Source organism: Amblyomma americanum, chromosome 11 (genome assembly GCF_052857255.1).
Source record: "Amblyomma americanum isolate KBUSLIRL-KWMA chromosome 11, ASM5285725v1, whole genome shotgun sequence".
Classification (NCBI taxonomy): Eukaryota; Metazoa; Arthropoda; class Arachnida; order Ixodida; family Ixodidae; genus Amblyomma; species Amblyomma americanum.
The window spans coordinates 52,314,365-52,340,210 of NC_135507.1; the positions used below are offsets into that span (position 1 = coordinate 52,314,365).

Genomic DNA, 25,846 nt, shown 5'->3' on the forward strand with positions numbered 1-25,846 from the left:
GTTGGACTATTAAGGCAAGCCCTAAGTATGTGACGGACATCTATATGACTTAGAGTGTCGACATAATTTGCAAGCCGGACGATAGTCCCCTGAGTTCATGCCCAGGAAGGTGTTCGGGAAAGCGTCTGTCTGAATCCATCGCCAAATGATTTGCTCGGCCTTACTGAGTGATTTGTGGAACGGAATTCTTTTCCTCTTTCGGTACGTGAATAAGATCACCGGACCAAAACTGAGCAGCTCTTATCAACAAAACTTATGTGTGAGCAACGCGAAAGCTTTACATATATATTCCAATACCTTTTAAATTCTATTGCATTTATATTTATTCCAATTCTTTTCTAATTACTCTATATTAATTTGTAGTTGGTGCTGCTGTAATCACTAGTGCTGACTATTACTGGTCAACATTTCTTTTCCCGCCTTTGATGACGTCATACCGACTCTACCAATCGCTAGTTTTGTAATGTCGCCACTTTGTGGGCGACGCCGATTTTTAACGTTGATGAGCCACCTAATGTTTTCGCATTTAAAAAAAGTTGTGCGGTTTAACGTATTGAAGCGAAACATGGACTTTGAGAAACGCCGCAGAGGATGGCTGCGGATGAGTTCACACAATCTGGAAGGAAGGAAGGAAGGAAGGAAGGAAGGAAGGAAGGAAGGAAGGAAGGAAGGAAGGAAGGAAGGAAGGAAGGAAGGAAGGAAGGAAGGAAGGAAGGAAGGAAGGAAGGAAGGAAGGAAGGAAGGAAGGAAGGAAGGAAGGAAGGAAGGAAGGAAGGAAGGAAGGAAGGAAGGAAGGAAGGAAGGAAGGAAGGAAAACGTTTATTGAGCTCTAGAGAGTAGGTGAGGAATTTGGCGGAGTCAGATGGTGTCTTCCGTTTTCTTAGCAATGGGCGTCTGGCGTTCTTTTACGTGCGCTAAGGCCGCGCAGCAATTGAATGCATTTTGCCTTTCAGCTTCATAGAAACGCTCCTGCTGCAGCCGGAATTGAACCAGTGTCCTATGATCTGAACCCTAGAGCGCTAACCACCGCAGCAGGGCAGCTTTTTTTAAGAAAAAAAGTGTATTGAAGATTCCATGAGAACTTCCCAAACTCTTTGCCCTCTCCAGAGCGCGAATAAGGGATACTGACAGCTGTAGCGTCCCCGGCCCCATGTGCAGTGAGTGCGCTTCCACCGCAGTACACTAATGGTCACCAATCACGCGGTTGGTAGTCCTATTAGAAACCATTTGAGGAAGATGGTGAAGGTTCCAGCGACTAGAGTGCCACCAGTGGCATCCGTCAGCACTTTTTAAAACTACATCTGTCAAATTCAGTACAACATATACAAAGGAGACGGATGGACCCAGTAGTACGTGTCCTGCTTTTAATTTGCGCCTGTTATGGAAACCTTCAGCGTTAGCTTTACGTTGCCCTTGGCCTTGACGTGCTGAGGCACGCGGCTAACCCTAATTCAAGCAGTGAAGAAGAAGCCCACGTCGAAGCGCGTTCTTCTGCGAACGATACGCACGAGCCTAACGCTTGCTCAGAAGAAGAAAGACATCGAACGTGCCGGACGTCCGATGGCCTCAAAGAAAGAACGGGGCTCACCCAGCGACACTTCCGAAGCCTCCCTCGCGGAGAACCGTTTGGTCAGCCCTTCTGCGACGGAGTCTCCTGCCAGGGAGGTCGACGACCATCAGGACTCCAGCAAAGCACCGGTGGATGCGGCTGATTTGAATCTTCGCGAAAAGGCCGTGAACACCACCGTGCGAGAAGATCCTGGATCCACCGCTGCCAAAGACCCTGTCCTCAGTGTCGAAGACACCGAAGGGCAGACAACCTCGGACGGGGAAAGTAGCGAGGAGAGCCTTCAACAGGATTCGCCAACGGACGGTCAAGGTAAGTGCGGTTCGATCTGCGACTCCGGTATAGCTTCGTTCGGGCTTCGTGCCTACAAGATTGGCTCTACGATTAGCAAGAAGAGGTGTTCAAACGGTACGAGAAACATTACTCTCCAGGGAGACGTAAACCTCAGAACCTACGAACCTCCGAATGTTTAGTTTATCAATACCTTCTATGGGTGCTCCCGTAGCCTACACAGCCTGAAATGCATCCTTAAACACAGTATGCCACCCGCGAAAACTGAGTTTGCCCTAAAATGTTGCGTTTATCAGGATTAAATGCCGCATCGAAATATAGAGGAACCCTGGCTGCAATGATATTTTCCTACCTATTGTAATCATTTTATCATGCTATTCATTATTACAAGGCACACTCCACGAGCTTCGATATTGCTTATGGCATCAATTGCCACATCGGGCACCGTCAGTGGCTGCTGTATTCTTAAGGTCTTGCCCACGATGACCGCACTTCAACGTCTATGGTGGTCTCTCACCTGTTTATCGGGACATTGAACTTCCGTGGATGGAACCATTGGAGGAAATCTTGAGGAAAGGGTGGGTACAGTAAATGTCTCCTTTCGAGTTGAAACTTTCAGTGGGCCCTAAAAAAATGATGATGAGTGTGAATTTTTATGGCGCAAGGGCATCTATAGCCAAAGAGCGCCATGACAGAAGGTATCTTCGATTACTCAAGGTGGAGTCAAAGACCCCAAAAACCCCTTTCCCAAGCATTTCACCCTTGATAAGCCGAGCAACAGGCCAGGGGAAAGTTTGCACCCATTGTGTCACCGGTGGGTACCCGACGGCACTGGGGATCGAGCCCCGTACCTCCCACATGCGAGGCGGATGCTCAACCACTCGGCCACCGCCGAGGTCCCCTAAAAAAAGGAGAAAATAAATAAAAGTTGTGCGGCAATTGAATCCGCTGCAACTGAGCACTACACATCGTCCAAGGCACGCATATGTGGCCATGAATCTCTCGTGGTTGGTTGGAATCGTAAAGTTCTCACCCACCGTAAGTGTATAGAGTTCAGACGCTCCTTCCATTGAAGGTACAATAGAAAAACGACCTTGTATTTCGATTTTGGACACGGTTTGATCCTTTAAAATTGGTTCGGTTCCAAATTGTAGTCAACGATACCACTGCGATGTGTACTTATGCACGTGAGTTAGCTGTGCACAAGTTGATATATGCAGGAAAATTCATGCTTTGTAAGCCTCAGCCCGGTGGCCAGGAGACTCAGGCTCCCCCTCAAACTTTGTTCAGCTTGTGTTGCGTTGTCACGCTTCTTCTACGATAGATCAATGGCAGCATTTGCGGACGCTGCATAGTTAAGACAGACACCGGTTGAGAAATTACAAAAAAAAACGCAGTAGCAGCACGGATAATCGCACACTACGAAATTCTCTACTTGAAATAAAAAGAAGCTGGAGGGGACACTTGATCTCTGCCTTAAGGGCATCACACGATAGCTTTTATGGGTAAGTGCACATATATGCACAGTTCGTCATTCCCTACTTAACATTCATAGATTTCCGGGAGTCCGTATACCACTTCTGGCGCAGTGGTGCAGCGGTTAAGCGACGTGCACGTGCCCTGCATGCGATTGCAGGTAATGCCACCGATGGGTTTTGTGCGACCCAGGTTGGTCTTCCCAAGCAAGTTATCACGACCAATCTGATTAATTTGACAGCCACCTGCTACGGTGCGCAGTTTGCTCGCAATTCGGTGTCCAGGTTCTGATGACACCGCAAGGACACGTGACCTAGGTGGCCGCCTGCCTACTAGGTGGCTTCACTGGTGATTTTTCGCGGATTTTTCGCAAACGATCAGCGACACGAGCTCCTTAACGCTTTCGCATTCAAAAATGTCAAGAAAAAATGCAGCGATGACCGAATTGTGCGACGCACCTCGAAATCGAGCTGCGCAGTTTTCACCAGCGGGAGTTGGAATCCCGCTTGGGATGACCCACCAGTTCAGCCGCTATGGGAGAAATTGACGCTGACTTCTCGGTTAGCTCAACGATTGTATATCGAAGAATGTTTCCTACCTCTGCAGTCTACCTATATACCTGACCTTATTAGGAAGGCTTCAAGAACATCTAATTTTAGTGTGTTCGGCGATTTGGACAAGATGGTGGCTTCATCGAATATGGCCTCACAATGCTTTGAGCAAGGGTCCGTCTCGGATCTGTTCTTGCCACACGGTCAGCAGTGAGGCTCCGAGGTAGTCACGTGCTTGCGATGCATCGCATGCCACCTGGTCCTCCCTTAGCCGGTCGTACAGGCACTGCTCTGACTGCCCGACGTACGAACTCCCGCTTGATACGGGAGTCTTATTGACCACATCCACCAAGTAGTCCACGGATATTGTCTCGTGCCGTACGCCGTACCACCCCCCCCCCCTCCCTCTTCTTGGCGTGATTGTTGCGTTGACCTACCGGCATACGCCCTGGATGACAGCACAACATTCACGTTGAATCTGTTGCCGTTTTTTTTACTAAATTATTTGAGAACACATGAATGTAAGGCAACACATCGAACTGCCGTTTCTTTCCTCCCTTAGTCGTTCCCACGCTGCTTTGAGGACGCAGACACATCTTTTTTGGGCTGCAGACACGTGGTGGCCCTTAAGAACTCACTTATGCGAAGCCTTCCTATATGAATGATTAAAGGGGCTCCGAAACGGCTTCCGAGGAGAGCACATTAACTCGCTTAATCACTGCACTGTGTTGCCATGAAAACCAGAGCATTATTATTCCCTTCTACATGCAGCAGACGACCCACAATCACGCGTCAAAGTTGGCGAGCCCTTCCCTGCGACGTTTCATGCTCGCACCCTCCTCCGTCCCCCGCATTTGCGTAGACAAGGTGAGAGGTGGCCATTGGTTAGATTCTTTCAGACGTCAGGCAGCTACGGTGGCCGTGGCCAATAAGCCGCTTAGCTCAGGCTGGTCGGGAAGCTCCGCTCCCAGAGGGGGGTCGGCGAAGGATCGCCTACCTTTCAGCGTGCAAAAAGTGACGAGAGGAGAGGAAAAGGCGCGAAGACGCTGAAATTCAAATTTTAACTACAGATAACTAAGCTTCTACAAAGCTCATTTAAAAAAATCCTTACTGGACACTATTCGTGAAGCGGCGTGATTCAATATCCCAGGCATTCCGCAACTTTATTAGAGCCCCCTTCACAGCCCCTTTAAGCTTTCACCAGTCATATGCACTCGCGTTTTTCAGCGCTTTTTTATGCACGAATTGTGCAGTGTGCGGCAGCTGCTCTATAGACACGAGACATTTCAATATCATTCAGTCATGTATTAAGTAATCACTTTGTGATAAATCCGCTTTTAGTGCGTTAGCACTAATGCTCCCAATCTCAGATTTCGTCATTGTTTGTCTCTTCGAATCCTCCCTCCGTGACCTTGAAGTTCCTCTGGAAGAGTAACCCTGGTCTCACAGGCCCCACCGGTACCAGCACCTGCCATCGCAGCTGGCAGTGGCGTATCGCTAACCACTGCACCACTGCGTCAGGAGGGGTAGGAAGAGTCCCAGGGATCTATGAATGTACAGAATGGCCAATTCCGCATACGTGGGCATTAGCCCATTAACACTATCGCTACATATCATTAAGTCAGAGCTCAAAGCCGATTTCGCCATCTTTGTCTGAAGCCTACCTTACCTTGAAAACGGGCCTCCAACCAAAACCAAAGTGAAAACCGATGTGCTAGCGCACCTAATTCAATTTTGACCTAACCACGCTAAATCTTCCGCTAATTTTTACCTTCAGTATCTACCAGTGTTTATGTATGTGATCTTCTACCTTCTTTTCTTTCAACTGACGAACAATCCTTCACTGGGTAATGTGCGCTTGACCGAGTTGTGCTTCCTTTTTTGTTGCTTCTCAACGCGTGTTTGTTGTAACTTGCAGCGGCCGCAGATGCTGCCATTCGTGAACCAACTAGCACGAAAACAAGCTACCAGACCTCAAGTAGCGTGGTTTCTATGCAAACGCAGGTTCGCCAGGAGCTGAACAGAAGCGAGTTCAACCCTACACCGAACTCGACCTCCCGAAGACAACGACCGAACTACAACCCGACTCTCCTCAGCACGCTGTTCCAGGACGACAAGCAAAAGACCAGGGAAGCATCGGCAGCATTCTTGATAAGTGTACCCGTCCGACAGTTCTAGGAACTCTGCGCACCAGGCAGTCACCATTGCCATCTGGAACCGATGGATGCACAGTGAAGAAAACGGAAGACCGGGGTATGCAGTCATCAGAAGCCGCCAAGAGACTCGAACCATACCACACCGAGACGCCACCCTCGGGGCAGCACACGCCTGAACTGAAGGTTGATGTTTTTTGTTTAAACACATCTTCTTGGCAGAGTACTACGTTCATGATTGCAAATCTGGGCTACATACGATAGGAAGTTTGACGCAGAGAACCTTTACGCTTTACCTTGTAGAGGGGCATCAGCAACACAAAGTTCAGTGCTCATAGCAAAAGAAGGATGTGTTAAAAGTGCTTAACTGTCAGAAAAATTTGTTCATCCGTGTAAAATATAGAGCTGAATGCACCGCAGACTCCTGCATGTTTTTATCTCCTCGTCCAAGTAGAGCTGATATGTCGGCTTAGAAATCAGGAACATAATAATAATAATAATAATAATAATCATAATAATATTAATAATAATAATAATAATAATAATAATAATAATAATTGGCTTTTGGGGAAGGAAATGGCGCAGTATCCGTCTCATATATAATAATTGGTTTTTGGGGAAAGGAAATGGCGCAGTATCTGTCTCGTATACCGTTGGACACTTGAACAGCGCCGTAAGGGAAGGGATACAGGAGGGAGTGAAATAAGAAAGGAAGAAAGAGGTGCCGTAGTGGAGGGCTCCGGAATAATTTCGACCACCTGGAGATCCTTAACGTGCACTGACATCGCACAGCCCACGGGCGCCTTAGCGTTTTGCCTCCATAAAAACGCAGCCGCCGCGGTCGGGTTCGAACCCGGGAACTCCGGATCAGTAGCCAAGCACCCTAACCAACTGAGCCACCGCAGCGGGTCAGGAACAAACTCCCGAAGGCAATTTCTGTTGCCACATCTTTCTTCAGAAGCGGGCCGTTATCTTTGTATTCCAAGTGCTCCTCTGATTAACGGTTAGGGCTTGTCTCTTTTTTTGTTCGTCATTGCAGCACTTGTCTCTCTGCTATGTCTAGCACTAAGGAAACGGCGCGAAACGTTTCCTGATCTTATGTAAATAAAGCTTTGAGAATTTTAATTCCTACCTTGCTGGAACGCGGTAAAGGTATAGTTGCAAGGACTCGCTTACATAGAGTATTTTTCTTTTGCTTTAATATTTCTGCAGGTTTTCAGAATAACAGTGCCACAGTTTGCTGGAGATCGTAGATATCTTGCACGGAAGGAATTCGAGCCAGGCGCTGGAACGCGGATGTCAAAGCACTGCCATCCTGCTTCGGGAGCGCCGCCAGACACGACTGCTGCTGAGGATACGGCTGCATCCAGAAGACGAATGTACTCCGGAGGTGGACTTACGCCTCAGAGTCGAGCTTCACCCCGGTCGGTCTCAGCGTCTCCGAGTTTAACGTCAATTGCGACCGGTGGAAATCGGACGCTACCTATGACAGAGCGCGACCAGCAACTGCAAGAACTACAACAGCCACCCGAACCTCCCGAACGTCTGGCCACCACCTCTGGAAGGGACGCGCTCAGTACGGACGTGCAGTTGTTCCGCTCGTCTCCGACCTCATCCTCTACACCGAGGTCTCGCCGTTGTTCCAATGAAGATACTACGCGCGAACGCGACGGGAACAAGAGGATCGATCGGCCTTACGGCAGTCTGTCTGGTTCGCAGCATTCGTCACAAACAGTGCGAGTGGACCTTCGGGACGAGCGCGCTGTCTCCGAAGATGACAAGGCCCAGGGGAAAACATCCCTATCCGGGAGGTCGTTGTCTACCTCCTCACTCAAGCCCCACGAGAACCTCGAACCAAGCAGGGTGCCCGAGCCCAGTTACGGGAGACGCTCGCCTCGTCAGCCGTCAACGCCCTTGTCTGGCGACTCACCCGAGCGGAAAGATTGCCGTCGCCAGCAGCAGCCGTACAGTTTCGAGCCCGCTTGGAAGAGTAACCCGCGAAAGGTCGTGCCGTCCCGCTCCGGTAGCAGCGACGGCCACACGGCGCCGTCGCATGCGTCCTCAACCAGACCAGACTCGTTGTTCTACCAGGCTGGGAATCGGCAGAGCGTCCACCCGGCGTGCGTCGAGGCATCGCGGAATGTGATGAGCCCGCCGCAGTTCGTGTCGACCACAACGCAGGGCTTCTCTGCCAACAAAGGCGTCAAGGTAATCCCCGCTTAGGCGATCGTGTTTCATTTCACGCCAACTGGCCAACACTTTGCGCTCGACCATTCCGATTTCTTTTTAAAAAAATCATGGTTTATTGTGTTACTATGACAAACATTATCCCAGCTTGTTTGTGCGAAAAACTTTTTTCCTGCTATGGCCGCCATCTTAAGTTTGAAAGCGATAAGAGCTAGTAAATTCTTTGAAATAAAGTATTTTGCCCTTCACTATGAACTTTTTTATGTGAATAAAAGACAATATGCTTTCGTATACAAATAAATTGAAATGTACTTTGTTTCGTCAAATATATAAAAATTTGGAAATGACATTAAGTACCAGATTTTGAAATTATTTATCAAATTCCATGTCAAATTCAATGCTCTCCAAGTGGTCATGCAAACTGTGACGACCCCACACACTTCGCGGGTACACACGGGACGGAGAGGCAAAGAGACACCATTTGACTCGGAACAAAACATATATTCAAGAATTGCATGTTAACGAGTGCATGATGCAGATGCTGGCATGCCCAAGCTTACATGCTGCTGCGTTGGCGCCAGAGTCTTCGTCAGAATGAACGAAGGGGCTGCGGAGTGGACCTTGTTCGTTCGCTGAGGCTTGTCTTCTCCACCGATGGCCTGGTTGCTTCCGTCGCCGGACGACCTACCGCCAGCGGTGTCTTCTCGGGTCTTGTTCGTCACCTGACTGATAGTAAAATAGGGCAGTCTAAGGCACGCATATAAAGGTCGGCACAATTTGAAACGCACGTGTTCCACGAGCGTTATGGCAGAGCTATGAGGGCAGCTACAGGAGGCTAAGGGCGTAGAAAAGCTCTTCTCAGGAGCCTCTCCTAAGTGTTCCCAAATCGGCGAGTAAGAGTATGGAAGAGCGTCTACACCTTGTCCGGTCCCGGAAGCCCCTCGCATAGCGTCAACGATGTCACCGCAGGCGTTCTTCAAGAGTCAACCTCCGGCAGCCAGCATCTTGTGCGTGGTGCTCCTGGTAGTTGTGCTCGCCGTGTTCCTCTTCCTGTTGGGGTTCTTCCGGCCCGAGGTTGGTACGCGGCACGGCACCCTTCGCGTGTGCCGCACCGAGCCGTGCCGGGAGTACGCACGCCGCCTGCGCGCTACGCTGAACACGTCGCTCAACCCGTGCGAGGGCTTCAGCCGTTTCGTGTGCGACGGCTGGTGGCGCCGCAGTCAGCTTTCAGTGCGCGAGGAGGCTTTCCTGGGGGTGCTTCGCGAGATGTCTTCCCTGCTGAGCTCGGTGCCTGTGCCCACCACGGGCCAGACATCGCTGCAGAGGGCGGCCGCTTTCTACCGCAGCTGCGACGGTGTGCTTCAGGGCAGGAGCGACCAGCTGCTAAAGGTGAGCTGCACGCGTGGACCGCGCTTTGTGCGGGCGCCGCCCTCCGGTCTTGTGTAGCTGTGCATTTTCGAATAAACTGGGTGTAGTGCGGCCATTGGATGCTCTTTTCGAGTGGGCTCCGGCCCAGCGACTCAGCTACAACTCGTCCGACTGGCCGAAGCCGTCGCCGACAGTCAAGACCTTTCGGCCGTCGTCTGGGCGGGCAGCCGCTTTCTGTTGGACAATGTTTTCCTATCCTATCCTATCTGAATGTACCCTGACACTTTTAAAGAATTCAGATGCGCAGTCCTTTCCCCTTTTATGCACAGTAAGATACCCTATTTTTTCCTTCATATATTTGTCAATCAGTTTGTTTGTTTTTCTCGAAACTGAAGCTGCCGTGTCACTCCCAAAGACCGTACTTAATCTTATCCTTTCCGTGCTTTTAGGACCTGCTCATAGCTAGGGAGAGTCTACTCATGGAAATATTTAACCTTTTGTAGCGACAGCTACACTACGCCAGCCACTTCGCGAGGTCAGCGTGGCTGCGCGCTGAGCCGTGGCACCACCGCTCCGCCAGCTGTGCGCATGCGCGAAGTGACGTCATAGCCTCGCCGCTGCGCTGACGGCAGAGCAGACGCCGCCCGCCTCGTCAGTTGTGCGCATGCGCGGAGTGACGTCACAGCACGCAGCTGGTTTGCGCGCCATGCTACAACATTACGCTAGCATTTCGAGCCTTCAGCGTGGTGGCGCCGTGGCCACCGTGGCGGCGCGGCGCGCCGGCGAAACCGAGTGGGGGAGGAGCGGAGAGGGGGAGAGTGAATCCACGTCCAAGGACGAAGATGAAGAAGGAATGCTCAGCGAAACGCAGCGGCGAAAGACTGACTTTGCAATTCGACTGGCCGAGTTCCACTCAGCCAGCTGTTGTTATCGCGTCGCTCCAGGTTTAACCAGAGCTAACCACAGCCATTTTTTCCGACGGATTTTAATTTTTCGGTCAACATTTTTCAGCCACAGAAGGTTGGATGTGCGGCTCCTGACCGCTCTTTCATAACGTCGTTAACATCCGAAGATGATTACTCTCAAGACAAGCACCATTCGCGCTTTCCGAAACACTGTCCTGAGGGTGATCCTAAACCCGTCCTCATGGTGATCCCAGGTCAAGCGAGCGCTGTTGGACGCGGGCATCGTGTGGCCTCTCCTACCCAAAGACTCCAACAGGGTGGACCTCCTTCGTACGTGGTTCCACGCGTCCATAAGGCTGCGGTGGAGCCCCCTGCTCCACGTTGTAGTCCAACGCGCCCCGAACTTCACCACGGTCGTACTGGAGCCCCTGAGCGATTTTGAGCGCATTCTCCGAAAGCACAAGGGCCTGGAGGCCAGTGAACATGAAGCAAAGGTCTACTTTGAGGAGCTCAGGTAAGCAATCGGCTCGAGAAGCCGTTTTAAAATGAAGCGTCAGTGCAGATTAAAGATCCCCAAGTGGTCGAAATTATTTTGACCTTTGGCCGGCGTCGCCAAAGGTCTCCACGGCCTCCGGCACGCTAGCTAACTTGCCTTTATCCCCTACGCTTATGCGCAATAAAGTTTTGTCAGCCTCAGCCGAGATGTGAGACAGATACTGCGCCATTTCCCTTCCCCAGCAACCATTTACCAATTCACCGCAGGCGGGAGTTTGGAGGGAACCGTGAATACGACAACGCGGAGGAGGACGACACCACCGTGAGCTTCGCGATCACGAAGGATCTCGCCAGAAGCCACCTGGCTCCGCTGCGGCATGCCTTTGAGGACGCGCATGTTTCCAGCGGCCTCGACACAGCCTTCATGTTTGGAAAGGTGCCAGGGCTGAACCGGCAACGCTGGCTCCAGGAGCTCGGGTCGTACGCGGGAACCTCGGGGGGAGACGTCATTTTTGTGTCGAAGAAGCCGAGCTTTGTGCGCGAGTTCCTGGGTCTGTGGAGTCGCAACGGAGAGAACCAGATGCACCTCTTCTTCTCCTGGTGCGTCGTGCAGACGGCAGCGCTGTTCGCTAACCAGAAGCTGCTATTCAACTTCTACACCCGGTGAGGGGACCCGGGGTAGTCAGGCGCGATTCGATGGTTACCATGTTCGTTCCTATTAAACCTAACACGTGACGCTCAGTTAGGAAAGCTGGTATAATCTTCACAGCCTTTTTTGCGAAAATAAACTTTTTTTTAAAGCGAAATTTATTTCCTCAGGGCATCAATGATGGGTGAAGGTGTGATACACCTTTTTAAGCAGTTTATTCTGAATGCTAGAACTAGAATGCTAGAACTTTGCTAGAACTGACAAATTTAAATTTTCCTTTTTCCCGCTTACCATCAGCGAGGGGAATTCACCGACACGATGAATGTCAGCGCATAGTCATTCTGCAAGCCTTTTTTCTTTGTTCTTTTTACTTGTCCTTGTATCTGTAATATCTACATATGTATCTATTCTGCTTGGATCTGTAAAATGATCTGCAGTATGAAATAAATAAATAGGTTAAGCCTGGAGTGACCACCTTCGAATCGCGTCAGACTGTATGTCGCGCTGTCTGGGAACCTATTTGAAATGACTTTGCGCACTATACTGATACTTAATCGAGACTCCGAAAAAAGCAAGTTTTTCGCAGTCTGAGGTATCATTGATTTCTTGAAAAAAAATGAGACAGTGAATTCTCCAATCAAATCAAGTTTGTGCACATCCGTACATGATTCCGACATTAGTGATCAAAAGTCGAAATCAGTTCAGCTTGACGGGGCTTCGAGTCCTTTAGAGATTTCTGTACACAGACCAGCAAATTATTTGCAATAGCAAACGAAAGTGGCTAAGTACCATCTAAGAACGATCGGAATTGAATTTAGATCCAGATTATTCAACAAATCACTGAAGGAACACAATATTTTAGTTTGTCAGAAATGACTGACCGAACATAATAATAAAGTTAATGATCATGACGTGATGAGCTTGACAACGACGGTAATGTGAGAGACAGTACTTAGGTACCAATATCAGTGCGCGCACGTCGGACGATTCAGGTGTCATTGTGAGTCGTTGTATAGCTTTTTTTATTGCGTTGAGGAAACGAAGCGATAAGTAAGAACAATCAGATATCTAATCCGACAATTCTGCGGAGACGGCAAGCGGAGACAGGAGCAGTGTGTTATTGTTATTCTCTAGGAGAGAACACTTAAAAAAAGTTTAAAAAAGGGTGTGGCTTCTTTTCAACACCCTGCCAAACATTGTTAGAGCAGGCCTGCAGTTCAAGGCGTTCCCTGTTTTTCAAATTACTTTACGATTACAAAACAGTAATTGTACTGTTCAAACGTGAGTATTGTCAACACAGTTGAAAATGAAAAATTACTGTGGAGATATGTTGTCTTCGGATACAGTAGCCACGTAATGTCTGTATAGCACGTTCACCAGCACTTCTGAGCAGAGTTCTTCATAGTCAAAGCCAGAGAGGACTTCACAGGGGCGGAAAATTGCTATTACACAGACAACGCATTTACAAACGTGGTTAAATCGCCAATAAATTTTCTATGTAAGTTTACAAAATGTTTTCTTTTTGCTCTTCTGTGCAGTTAGATGTGCCTTCACAAAAACTTCAAACTTCTCACTTGATCTGCTTGGTGCAGAACGCGTCAGCCCAGACATTGGCGCGTCTGTGCGAACCTTCCTGACAGACACGACATTGGTGCCTTCGAACAAAATGACTTGACTTCGAAGATGCACAGTAACGACTCGGTAGAGGAGAGGACATTCTTGACGCCATGAAACGAACAAGCAGTGTAACAGAAACCTGCTGGGCTGAGGCTTTCCGCCCGCCTCTTTTTCATAATTTGTTAAACTTAGCAGACTATACCACTAAATTTCGGCGTGCGCGTGATCTTTGCGCAGGGAACTGAGAGCTGAACTGTACCACGGCGCCATGTGCCTTAGCAAGGTGTACCTGCTCAGCGGCAGCGAAGTCTTCCGCGAATACTACGACCAGGTCTTATCCGGCCGGGCAATGCACGGCGCGCAGCATCTGGTCGCTGACATCCGCGGCACCTTTGCTGCCCGTCTTGAGCAGTGGCCATATTTGGACGCCCGCCGCACGGTCGTCAAGGCCTGGAACAGCACTGACATCGTCCTTGGGTACTTCGACCCACGCTCCGACCAGCGATCGCTCAAGGTTGGACGGTAGAAAGCGTTCAAAGGCGTTTCTCACCTTCCAGTGAAGAACAAGGGGGATAGACTTAGTGAATCTTCGTGAGCACGTTGTAAAGATTGGTGTTGGATTCTACCCAAAAGAGACCGAGAATGCTTATGCAGAGTAGCGATAATTAGAATAGCCTTTTTTTCCGTAGCGTCCTCAAACTTAATAATAATAATAATTGGTTTTGGGGGAAAGGAAATGGCGCAGTATCTGTCTCACATATCTTTGGACACCTGAACCGCGCCGTAAGAGAAGGGATAAAGGAGGGAGTGAAAGAAGAAAGGGAGAAAGAGGTGCCGTAGTGGAGGGCTCCGGAATAATTTCGACCACTTGGGGATCTTTAACGTGCACTGACATCGCACAGCACACTGGCGCCTTAGCGTTTTTCCCCCATAAAAACGCAGCCGCCGCGGTCGGGATAATAATAATAATAATAATAATTGGTTTTTTGGGGAAAGGAAATGGCGCAGTATCTGTCTCATATATCTTTGGACACCTGAACCGCGCCGTAAGGGAAGGGATATCTTCAAACTTGTTTTCGTAACGGCTCATGATCAGCTTCAGTGATCAGTGTCATGATTAGGACACAGAAGAAGGCAGAGACACGACACGAGCTCTCATGTCGTATCTCTGGCCTCTTCTGTGTCCCCGTTTTTTCGAGCTACGTCTCGAAAAATGCAAATCATCCAACTCGCCTAGTTTAGAGTACTTGTGCGGTTTCGAACCTTCCTCTCTACTTTCTCACGCTCGAACTTCTTTAGCCCAAAAGTCTCACTTTATCAATGTTTCCCATTAATGAAGTCCCATTCCACGTTACTCTGTACGTCAGGAACGAAACAGAGTGCGTGTAAAGAAAAAGGAAGATAACCGATGGTCTCATAGGGCAATGGAGTGTAGATCGTAGACATGGCAACTATAGCGCGGGGAGGCAAGGAGTCAGGTGGGCGGATGAGATTACTAATATTTTGGTATAAATTGGCCGGCAGTGGATATATTGCCGAATGATGATGATTCTGTTCATATTTCTCTGCGAACTAGCGCGAGGAATCAATGCCGAAAATTTTCTTTCTCGCCTCCAAATACTCATCATCATCCTGACTACGCCCACTGCGGGGCAAACGCCCCTCCCTTGTCTCTCAAATTAACCCTGTCCTTTGCCAGCTGCGCCCACAGTATGCCCGCAAACTCCATCTTCTTCATCTCATCCGCCCACTTAACCTTCTGCCGCACCCTGCTACGCTTGCCTTCTCTTGAAATCAACTCCGTTACCCTTAAGGACCAGCGGTTATCCTGCCTTCGCATTACATGCCCTGCTCAAGCCCATTTGTTCCTTTTGATTTTGACTAGGATGTAATTAACTCGCGTTTGTTCCCTCAACCGACACTTCACGCTCCCGGTCTCTTTAAGTTATTCCTATCATTTTTCTTTCCATAGCTCGCTGCGTTGTCCTTAACCTAAGCTGAACCCTTTTCGTTAGCCTCCACGTTTCTGCCCCATAGGTGAGCACCGGTAAGATACAGCGGTTGCAAAGGGTAATGGAGTGTATATTGTAGACATGGCAACTATAGCGTGGGGGGGGGGGGGGGGGGGGCAAGGAGCCAGGTGGGTGGATGGATGAAATTACTAATATTCTGGTTTAAATTGGCCGGCAGTGGATATATTCTCTAATGATGACGATCCCCGGTCATGTTCCTCTGTGAACTAGCGCGAGGAAACTCTGCCGAGAATATTTTTCTCGCCTCCAAGTACTATTATTCAACTAATACCAACATGGCGTCCTTTCCTTTTTTCGCCATCCAGCCGAAGCCAGCGGAGCGCAGCTTTCCCGACATGAACGCTTCGCTCGTGGACAACTGGCAGGCGGTCAACCTGGACCATGTGGACGCAAACGAGCGCGCGGCATCGGCGCGAATAGAGTTCGCCGAGTGGTTCACACTTCTCCCCGGCCGTGACATGGCGCTGTTGCCATATGCACTCTCTTTTCCTTGGGTTGACGAGAGCGCCACGCCAGCCATGAATCACGGAGGCCTGGGCTACCGTGCCGCCTCGGCGCTCAGCCGACTGTTCACCGACAGGTATCAGTGTTTGAAGCAAATCTGTAGAAACGTACGCTCAACGTGATTCAAGTATGTGCTGTTGTGTACCACAACATACCATGCAACTTTCACGTACATATCAACTACGATCTTCACATTGTGAGGCCAAAATGTGGTCCTTCCCTATCGAAAGCCACAATAGAAAATTTTCTGTTGTCACAACAGATTTTCCTGTTGTACTTGGGGACATCACAACAAATTCTTGTAGTAAAAACAGGATTTTTTCTGTAGTGTTGAGTAGTCTCCTGTCTAAACGACAGAGGCAGTTCTGTCGTAACAACAGACAACGCAATACTACAGAAAATTATGTTGCAACGAGAGGGCGACGAAAATTCCTGTTGTATTTTGGAATCGGCACTGTTGTATTATAGAGCCTGTATTTGGTAGTGTTTAAGGAGGCAATCCTATGCACGGGGCTTAGCCTTAGGGTTGCTGTACGTCACCGCAGTATAAAGAAACTCTACGAGAAGGTCCTTCGACAGAGCTCAGCATGTCTCTGTTCGACGCCTGAAATGCTATCCCTCAGTTTATTTCCTACATGCATTCCCGAAGCATCATTTCTTCGCAGCTACATCACTTCGCCGGAAGCCGCGGCCTCCATCCAGAGGGCGCTGGAGTGCGCCGCGAACGGGAGCAGCGCACGCGATGATGACAACGCCATGCTCCGGCAGATAGAAGGCGCTCTGGCCCTCGATGTGTCGCTGAAAGCGTACCTACGCCGCAGCGCCGCCTTGGGGAGCTACGACGAACTTCTGGAAGGGTTCGAGGCCTACGGCGGCGCCGCCCTCTTTTTCATCGCAGCGTGCTACTCAGCTTGCCTGGGCAGCGAGAACACATTACCTTCGGCCGTCGGCGACGAGTGTGACGACACTTTTCGAAACGTCGAGGGGTTCTCCTACGCATTCGGCTGCGCACCCGGCAGCGCAATGAACCCTTCGGTCAAGTGTGGCATCTTGACGTGAACTCATGCGTATCAGGGCATATTTTGCATGAAGTATGCCCTGAAAGAAAGTGACCGCGATAGGATAATCTTTAAGGCCACACTTCCTACTTTGGGTTCATAATTTTTGCATATTATGCAGCACATAATCCCGTAACGCGTTCTTTATTTGCAAACTACAGTTGGCATAAAAGAGAGCAAGCACTTAACTTTTCTTCACTACATTGATAAGGTTAAGTTTTTTTTTTTTTGCCCCACAGCGCAGCTTATATATCAATGATTCCACAAACTTCAAGTTCTTAGTTTACGCTTGTTGCGCGGTTATTTGGTTGTTTTCTGTATACCATTACGCGTCTTGTCCACTGCCCAGACGAAAGCAAGCGTGTTACGCAAACATTAAACAATATGCTGAGAAATATGCCTGAAATGTCGCGTTGGGTACCAAATCTATACTCTTGAGAGAATCGCCGGTAGCGAGAATATCTAGCGACAACGCGTAAAAAGTTATGCTTACACGTTCTTGCTCCTTTACTAAGGGATCAACTATATTGAATTTCTTCTATGTATATTTCCTATGCTGACTGGCCCTCGCTGGCTGTCAGAGCAGCAAATGAATGCTGCATACATTGACTCTTCTGCTTCCTCGTGTATGTACAGTTTTTCCATATTTCTACATATATGCGATTGGGCAGCGCTTCCTAACAGACATGTGGCCGCGTAGGTATGACAGAATGAGACTTCCTAGCTGCGGTACTTTGTAGCCTGACCAAGCAAACCAAATGCTTCTGCAGCGGCAATGATTTCCGCGGACAGTTAGATGGGCACCATGCAGTGTTGTCATCGCCACGGATGTGTCACGATGTCTTTAGTACTGAGGACCCTGGCTGAGACTGTTCGCGTCCGGTGGATATTAGAATTAACTATTTCGTCATCACAGGTTTTCTTTCGTATTTTTACTGGACATTGGCATCTTTGTGCACAGCTTGGTCTCTCGCTGTCATGAAATAAACAGAGCTCTCGTTAGTTCAGCGGATTTGTTTGGATCGCATAAGATATACCGCATCGACATAAGCCTATTGTGCCTTTTCTCGCATTATTTACCTGCGAAAAATACATATCTTAATTGTGCTCGTCCTCCCCGCACAATAAAGCCAACAAATCCTAATAGCGGAAATGGTCGGGTGGCGTCTTTTCACGAACTCATTTCAGCAAGTGGCAGCACAGTTAAGCCCTGCTAAAAGAGGTGGATGCTGCTGCAAGATTAAGCAAGTGCAAATTTAAAAAGGTACTTTACAAGCTGCAAATCCATGCATGTGCTAAGCATGCGTAAAGGGCGAGTATCTATATACTAAGCAGTGTGCTGGGCAATGCGTTGTAGATGAGGCATCTTGAGACCGTGCCGAAACGTCTTTCCGGTATCATGGTTCTTGACCCGCCGCGGTGGCTCAGTGGTTAGGGCGCTCGGCTACTGATCCGGAGTTGCCGGGTTCGAACCCGACCACGGCGGCTGCGTCTTTATGGAGGCAAAACGCTAAGGCGCCCGTGTGCTGTGCGATGTCAGTGCACGTTAAAGATCCCCAGGTGGTCGAAATTATTCCGGAGCCCTCCACTACGGCACCTTTCTTCCTTTATTCTTTCACACCCTCCTTTACCCCTCCCCTTACGGTGCGGTTCAGATGTCCAACGATAAATGAGGCAGATACTGCGCCATTTCCTTTCCCCAAAAACCAATTATGTTCAGCGTGCAGCTGTCTCTCCCTCCCTGCGTCCTGCAGATCAAAGGCGCAGTAAGCTGCCCCGATCACTTCCCGATGGAACCCTAAGGAAAACGGGAGGGTGGGAGTGAAATAAGAGAGGAGGAGTTGCCGTAGTGGGGGGCTTCGGAATAATTTCCACCACCTGGGGATCTTTAACGCGCAGTCACCTCGGCCAGCCATCACAGCTGTGCCACAGCGTTTGTCCGACAGTGGCATTCCAGAAATGAGATGCCAGACGCTTTATGAAATAAATTTTTATTTTGCTCCATGTAACCACCAGAACAAACCCATGGAGGAGGGATGAACACACCAATACAGTTGGCGTCGCCATTTCTTCTTGTGCGTCCATTATTATGGCATAACTGCACACACCCGTGGTTCTCACTCCCTGGTAACAATACAATTTCAAACAGCGCTAGACAATAGGACCAGAAAGAGGAGGAGACAAACACGGCGCTGAACTTGCAACTGATTTATTTGAAGCAGGAAGTCAATTTATACATACAAGCACGGGCGCACACGCGCCAGGTCATACAGTGAAGATCAGATACACACTCACCAAAATGCCACCATACACACGCGATGTAACTGCCTTGCAATCTACCCTTTATGCAGCAATGACATTTCCTTCGCTGACAAGACTAAAGACGTTTTGCTAACGCAGCTATTAGATTTTCTGGTGATATGGAATGCTTCGGCGACTTCTCTGGTGGTCTTGTCACAATGAAAAAATATCAATTCTGTATCGTCAAAGAAAGGTACGCATTTACAAAAACTGCAATGCTTTGCCAGGTTAGTGTCTTTTTTCTCCAATGAATTGGCATGCTCCATTAGTCTAATGTTAATGCAACAGCCTGTCTGGCCTATGTAAGTTAGACCACAAGATAAAGGAATTAGGTAGACCACGCCCTTCTTGCAACTGATGAACTTATTGCTATGATTTACCTTGCAGGCAGTACTTTGTTTAAAGCCATCCTGCTTCCTCTGAACTGCTGCCCCTATCTTACCCAGCTTATTAGGTGCAGAAAAAATGACCCTCACGCTATACTTGGCCCCTACCCTCTCAAAACGATGTGACAAGGCGTGCACATATGGCATGACAACTTTTTTCCGGCCAACATTTTCTTTGGGTTGTCCCGAACATTTCAGCGCTTTAATAATCTTATTAGCACCAGCCACAAGTATAGAATCTGGAAAACCAGCCTCTCTGCATCTCTGGGCTTGGACTGCCAGGCTACTGGACATTTGATGAAAACACGATTTTTCGACAGCCATACCAATACTACCCGTCACAATTCCGAGTTTGACAAGGTTAGAGTGGCAAGACGCATAGCTCTTACATAGGCCAGACAGGCCGTTGCATTAACATTAAACTGATGGAGCATGCCAATCCATTGGAGAAAAAAGACACTAACCTGGCAAAGCATTGCAGTTTTTGTAAATGCGTACCTTTCTTTGACGATACAGAATTGATATTTTTTCATTGTGACAAGACCACCAGAGAAGTCGCCGAAGCATTCCATATCACCAGAAAATCTAATAGCTGCGTTAGCAAAACGTCTTTAGTCTTGTCAGCGAAGGAAATGTCATTGCTGCATAAAGGGTAGATTGCAAGGCAGTTACATCGCGTGTGTATGGTGGCATTTTGGTGAGTGTGTATCTGATCTTCACTGTATGACCTGGCGCGTGTGCGCCCGTGCTTGTATGTATAAATTGACTTCCTGCTTCAAATAAATCAGTTGCAAGTTCAGCGCCGTGTTTGTCTCCTCCTCTTTCTGGTCCTGTTGTCTAGCGCTGTTTGAAATTGTATTGTTACCATGGAACACCAACTCGCCCAGTCTGCTACGCTTCTACAGTTAATTTCTTGTACATTGGCTTCTTTTATGTGTCAGAATATTGATCTGTCAAGTCCGGCTGCACTCTCGCCCATCATCGCCGTGTGTATCTGCCGAGCCCGCACCGCGTCGTGGCATTGCCGTTATGATACCTGCCCTCCGGGTTTACAAGCGCTTTGTGGCTGGCTACGTCCGTCTACAGGGCACAACAGAAGAATGTGCAAAATTCTTAACAGTGAGTGGTGGCGCCAGGCGAGGCTGTTCAAGGACTTACTTCGGACCAGATGCCGAGGCCAGCGTGTGTTCCGCGAGTGGTGTGTGACCATTGATCATCTCACGGAATTCCTTTGGAACACGATCCGACCAACCCTTGCGAGAGGCACAAGAAGAACGCCTGCAGAGGGAAAGCTGTTGGTCCTCGGGGACGCCGTTTTGGATTCTAAACACGAAAAGACCTTGCGCCTTGGACCTAAGTTCAGCCTCGACCCTGCTTTGAGAACCGTTGAAAAGTTGGCCTTCGCCCATAATGTGTCATCTAAGGCTCAGCCTGAGGACAGACAAAGGTGTATATCGGAGTGTGCTGACGTTGTGGCTCCTGCTTCAAATAAATCAGTTGCAAGTTCAGCGCCGTGTTTGTCTCCTCCTCTTTCTGGTCCTGTTGTCTAGCGCTGTTTGAAATTGTATTGTTACCATGGAACACCAACTCGCCCAGTCTGCTACGCTTCTACAGTTCTTACTCCCACCTGGCAGCGTCAGCTGAAAAGTGTACATAACGAGCACGTGTCATTCTAATAAACGTCACACGAAAACTGCGCGAAGAGGCGCGCGTAAGCGGCAAAGTGACAAAATTACGGGCACGAACATGCTTTTACGAACCTCGCATGCGGAACAGTGAGGCACCACATACACTACCATACTTATAGGTCGGCACACACTATCATTAGTGTATTCATGTCACCTTACTCGCACTCACGTTTGAGTGTATCGGTGAATGGTAGTGAGTGGGAGTGGACGTGAGCGGATGCAAGAGATCGTGAGTGTGAGTGAGCACATGTGAATGGCCATGAGAGTGAGTACTAGGGAGCGGATGTGAGTTGGAGTGTAGGTGATTGAGTGAATGTGAGTAGACAGCAGCGGTGAGCGGACGTGAGTGGACGTGGCAGCGTAGTTAGCCGCGTGTGTTCAGCAACGAATACGGCATCAGCTTAGCTATTTTCATGTTGTTGACAGGTGAGGGAAGCAAATATTCACTGCCGAGGGTGATCGAAGGCAAGGCAGCATAAGGTAGCAGGCCGCTGTCTTGATTTGGACGACTGAAGCAGAGGATTCCGCTTGCGCAGGAACGGCAACCTTTTGTTCCTGTTCACCATAGCCAAAAAGAACAGAAGACTGAGTGTGGGGACGGAAGGCGGGAGAAAGACATAGGGAAGCTTCCCTTAAGAACTTTTTTCTGAACAGTTTGAACGGCGCCGGCATTTTGGACATAGGACTGTGCTCGTAGAACGGGTAAGAGTTGAGGATTAGGCTTCCACATGCTCTCCCCAGAATCCAAAAATAAGGCGGTTTTTCTGAGGGTCATGAAGAGGCTCCTGTCAGCAACATGTACAGGGAACGACGACACCGGCAACTATATATGGCTGCTGTCGGCTGCGCTGGCAAGTCAACAACTGCATACAAGCTTCCGCTGCACATGTGTGCAAGGCGCGGTTCTCGTTTGTGGTGCCCAATCTTCGGTACAGGGCGAGTGAAATGGGCTTATGAAATGCGATTTCGTTTTTGTTTTTCAATATTGTAAGTTGAATAACTTCTGTTTGCGCGCTCCAGTTTCACTAATAGCCGCACTAATATCTGGACACCGTGAGGAATCCTTTGAACCGGATATACTACGATTTTGTCCATGAACATCTGGATCGGGCTTTTCTCCAGTAACGTCCTACCGTTTCAGTAGGGCATGCACTGCAAAATGGCTGAAAAGTTAGCTGCATACGCATTCTTCCACGAACGACGTTTCATCGACCATAGACGCGGCGGACTGCTGGAGAATTATTAGGTGCAGTGTTGACACGTAGCACGTGCCGACCGCACCTCCGCACATACCGACCTCAGGCGGGAACACCGCTTGAGTGAGTGAGTGAGTGAGTGGTTGTGAGTACGAGTCGTCGTAAATGTGAGTGGGCATGAGTGTGAGTGGTTGTGAGTGTGTGCAGATATGAGTGTGAGTGGTCATGAGTGTGAGTGGACATCAGCGTGAGTGGATGTGAGTGCGAATGGATGCGAGTGCGATTGAGCCATCTTTCAGGGTGCGGAGGCATGACCACACTACACGGTGAAGACATCTCCCAATCATTTTGAAGCACCCTTCCATACCCCGATGTTATCCTCTGCTCCATAAAAGCCATAATTCACAGTCGGCTACACGTTTTGTTCGGCAAAAAATTAGGCACAGCAGTGGTCACAACACGGGCTCCCAGCCAAATGTTCATGCAATGCCTCCTGGGCGAACTGGGAACAATTGCGAGGGTGCAATGTTTGTCTTATGTAGTGCAGAGGGCGGAGTTTTCGACGCACAAGCACCAAGCTTCTGACTTTTGAGCTTTTAGTGCTACGCATTAGCTTTTTTTCCGGCTGTTTTGAAAAGCGTGCTCCCGTGCTGTCACTACGAGAACGCTTATTGGCTTCGACACGTGTGCCTGTTTTTCAAGTTGACCACATTTTGCTCCACATCAACAAAAGAAATTATGCATTATTGGGCTAAAAAAACACGTTTTCGCAAGAGAAAGCGAAATTATCCCTGTCGTAATAGCAGACGACACCTACCGGGACGGTCGGCGTGCTGTCTCAATTGCCTACAGTGCAAGCGTATAGTGTGACGAGAAACATTTTCTCACCTTAACGTCACGCCCCCGTATTACAGTGCGAAGCTGTCCACGCCTCAACAGCCAGCGCGCCCTCGTTAACTACGCAGTTCGCGCCACCTGCCAGCTCGGACGGCATGTTCAGCCCCAAGTTGCTTGCAGTGCACCGCATAGTTCAACAAAAAACATTTTCTCACTTTGCCATAGTCAAAGACCGCAGGACTTAGCGTCGAACAGCAGTTTGTGCGAACTAAAAGCGAAAAAGTTTTTAGGCTTCACAATCACAATGCAAAAGACCACACGACATGCCTGTAAAGACCCGCTTCAACCAAGCCGTAGGAATGTAGTACCTGCGTGGAGTAGCGGCAGTGTGTGCGACTCGCAACCCGAGGGTCAGGGGCTCGATTCTCGTGTATATACACAGGCTACATGGCTGCTATTACTAGGAATACAGTGATGGGTCTGCTGCGTAGCAGCTTGACAGGTGACGCTCGAAACATGAGTCGTCGTCTGCTCCGTGTTGACATGCCGGTGAGGAGGGAGACGGCGGCCGGCGCGCTGCTCGAGGTTGCTCAGATCCCGGAGGATCCGATGCGCCGCTGGTGTGGCTAGCGCCATCTATGGGATCATATTGTAAGAGCCACCTTTTCGGCCAATCCAGTTCTTTCCGCGACGCCGACGGCAACGCCGGCACCGGCTTTTCGGTTTTAGTGAGAAGGCGGAGAAAGCCGCTCATCCGCCTTCTTGAGGTCTTTACATGGGCGGAGGTAAAGGCGATGACTATCTTGATAGTATTTTATATCTAACCCGGCTGTAACCCGCCTATACCCCCCATTGCCAACCCAACCCCAATCACCGCCACTGGGGTCCCCAAACTAACGACGTCCACCTAGCGCTTGTAAGGACCGGTCCCTCAAGGGCTGGTCCAAGCATACCTCCTGTCCCCTGTATATCCAATAAATGTTTTCTCCACTACTACCGGCTTTTTTGCGACACCGTGTCCTTACGCTGTTGCATAAAACGGACGATGCCGAGCGCTCAAATGTGCCGACTGTCGCCCGCGAGTGGCGTTCTCTTGAATGGAGGGACCTCTAGCTCCCTAGGCCGTGGGACGTATTTCCCGAAGCCAGCCTTCGCCGAGTGTGCGCTCTTTACAATTCTTTCTCTATGCTCAAGCGCCGTCCGGTGGAAGCACTTCCACGCCACACCTCCCTCACGCCGTCCGCGCCAATCCAATGCGGCAGATCCCGAGCGCTAGCCTCAGAAAAGCGTGCCAAACTTTGTTGTTCACGTTGGGATAAAGGAAATGCCAAAAATGAACTTTTCTTGAGGATCGCTGACCCGTACCCAGTTGCTGTTTGGAGTGTTAACTGCGGTGCATGCAACTTTCTGCTCACAACCGCACAGTAGCTGCCGCCGGTGCGGCGCATGCAGCTCACGTGGCCAACATCTACCCTAGCTCCGCTGCTAATATCAACCATAATACCAAGGCGCCACTCATATCAACCATATGTTCATTTTACTGCGAGACAATCGGGTTAACAATAAGTCTGTGCCATGAGTAGGCCGTTTTCTATGGCGCTGTCCAATTCCGAAGCACCGTCCGCAACACCGTCGACGAGAAACCACCCAGGCCTAGCGACGACCGGGGAGTAGAGCACAAAGTGGCCAGAGCGCTGTCATCCGCAGCACTCGCAGGTACCACCATAGCGGTAAGCACGCTGTACCTGGCGCTGCAAGCGTTCACGATACAGCAGGGACCAGACCCTTCTTGACACCGTGGCATCAGAATGCGTAAACTGAGCACCGTGGGGTAGTGCTATATAGCACAGCAGCAACAGCTAGTTGCTGCGCTGTCGGAGGGTACGGTACTCCTTTGCTATACCAAAGCGTTGTCGGATGGCACTTTTGAAGCGAAAGCTTCAAGACGCTAGGTTTTCAAGAGGGCAACGTCAGTGCAGTCACATGACAGTCACGTGGCAGGTCATGTGACCTACTGACGTCATCACAATCTGCCTACCGTGGCAGGCGGCAACTGCCCAATCGGGCATCGGGCACTTCGACACTTTACAAACAATCCGTTCGGCAGTGTGTGGCGTTTGTGAACGTAGCCATACAAAGGAAGCTTTCGCTTTTCACCAGGGTTAACCAAAGTTTAAACCACACCTAATTTTTTTCATAGATTAGAGAGTTATAGCATAGCGCGGTCCGTGGTCCGCTACCGTGATCTGCTGCGAGGCGCCGCTGCGCGAGCGCAGAATGCGAGGGCGCCAGATGGCGCCACATGCCCGTCAGCAGCATGCGCGCCTGCGCGTCGAACCGATCAGTGTACACTGTGGTGCCCGCGGAAGCGGATAACGGTAGCTGAACGTGCTATGCTATAGCTGTCTGTTATGTGCAACAATGTGAAAAGTGCAGAAATTATCCAAATAAAAAAATAAAGAGAGACGTGTTAATCCGCACTTGTTTTGCGGTCGATTGGTTCGGGGCACAAGAAAACAGCGCGTCGTCAGCAGAATGAGCACATTTAATCAGGATGAAGACAAATTATCATGTAATAAGCTAG

At 49.5% G+C, this 25,846-nt stretch overlaps 2 protein-coding genes across 2 annotated transcripts; both read left to right on the forward strand.

Moving 5' to 3' along the window:
• Nucleotides 1-1,541: 1,541 nt before the first annotated feature.
• Nucleotides 1,542-8,261, forward strand: LOC144109621 (uncharacterized). Its single transcript, XM_077642440.1, has 3 exons — nucleotides 1,542-1,879; nucleotides 5,890-6,224; nucleotides 7,251-8,261. The coding sequence occupies exons 1-3, from the start codon at nucleotides 1,561-1,563 to the stop codon at nucleotides 8,259-8,261; spliced, it is 1,665 nt and encodes a 554-aa protein (XP_077498566.1). The 5' UTR covers nucleotides 1,542-1,560.
• A 921-nt stretch (nucleotides 8,262-9,182) lies between these two features.
• Nucleotides 9,183-16,855, forward strand: LOC144109622 (uncharacterized). The gene is made up of 6 exons (XM_077642441.1): nucleotides 9,183-9,614; nucleotides 10,753-11,012; nucleotides 11,261-11,656; nucleotides 13,497-13,773; nucleotides 15,598-15,872; nucleotides 16,462-16,855. The coding sequence occupies exons 1-6, from the start codon at nucleotides 9,183-9,185 to the stop codon at nucleotides 16,853-16,855; spliced, it is 2,034 nt and encodes a 677-aa protein (XP_077498567.1).
• Nucleotides 16,856-25,846: the final 8,991 nt, after the last annotated feature.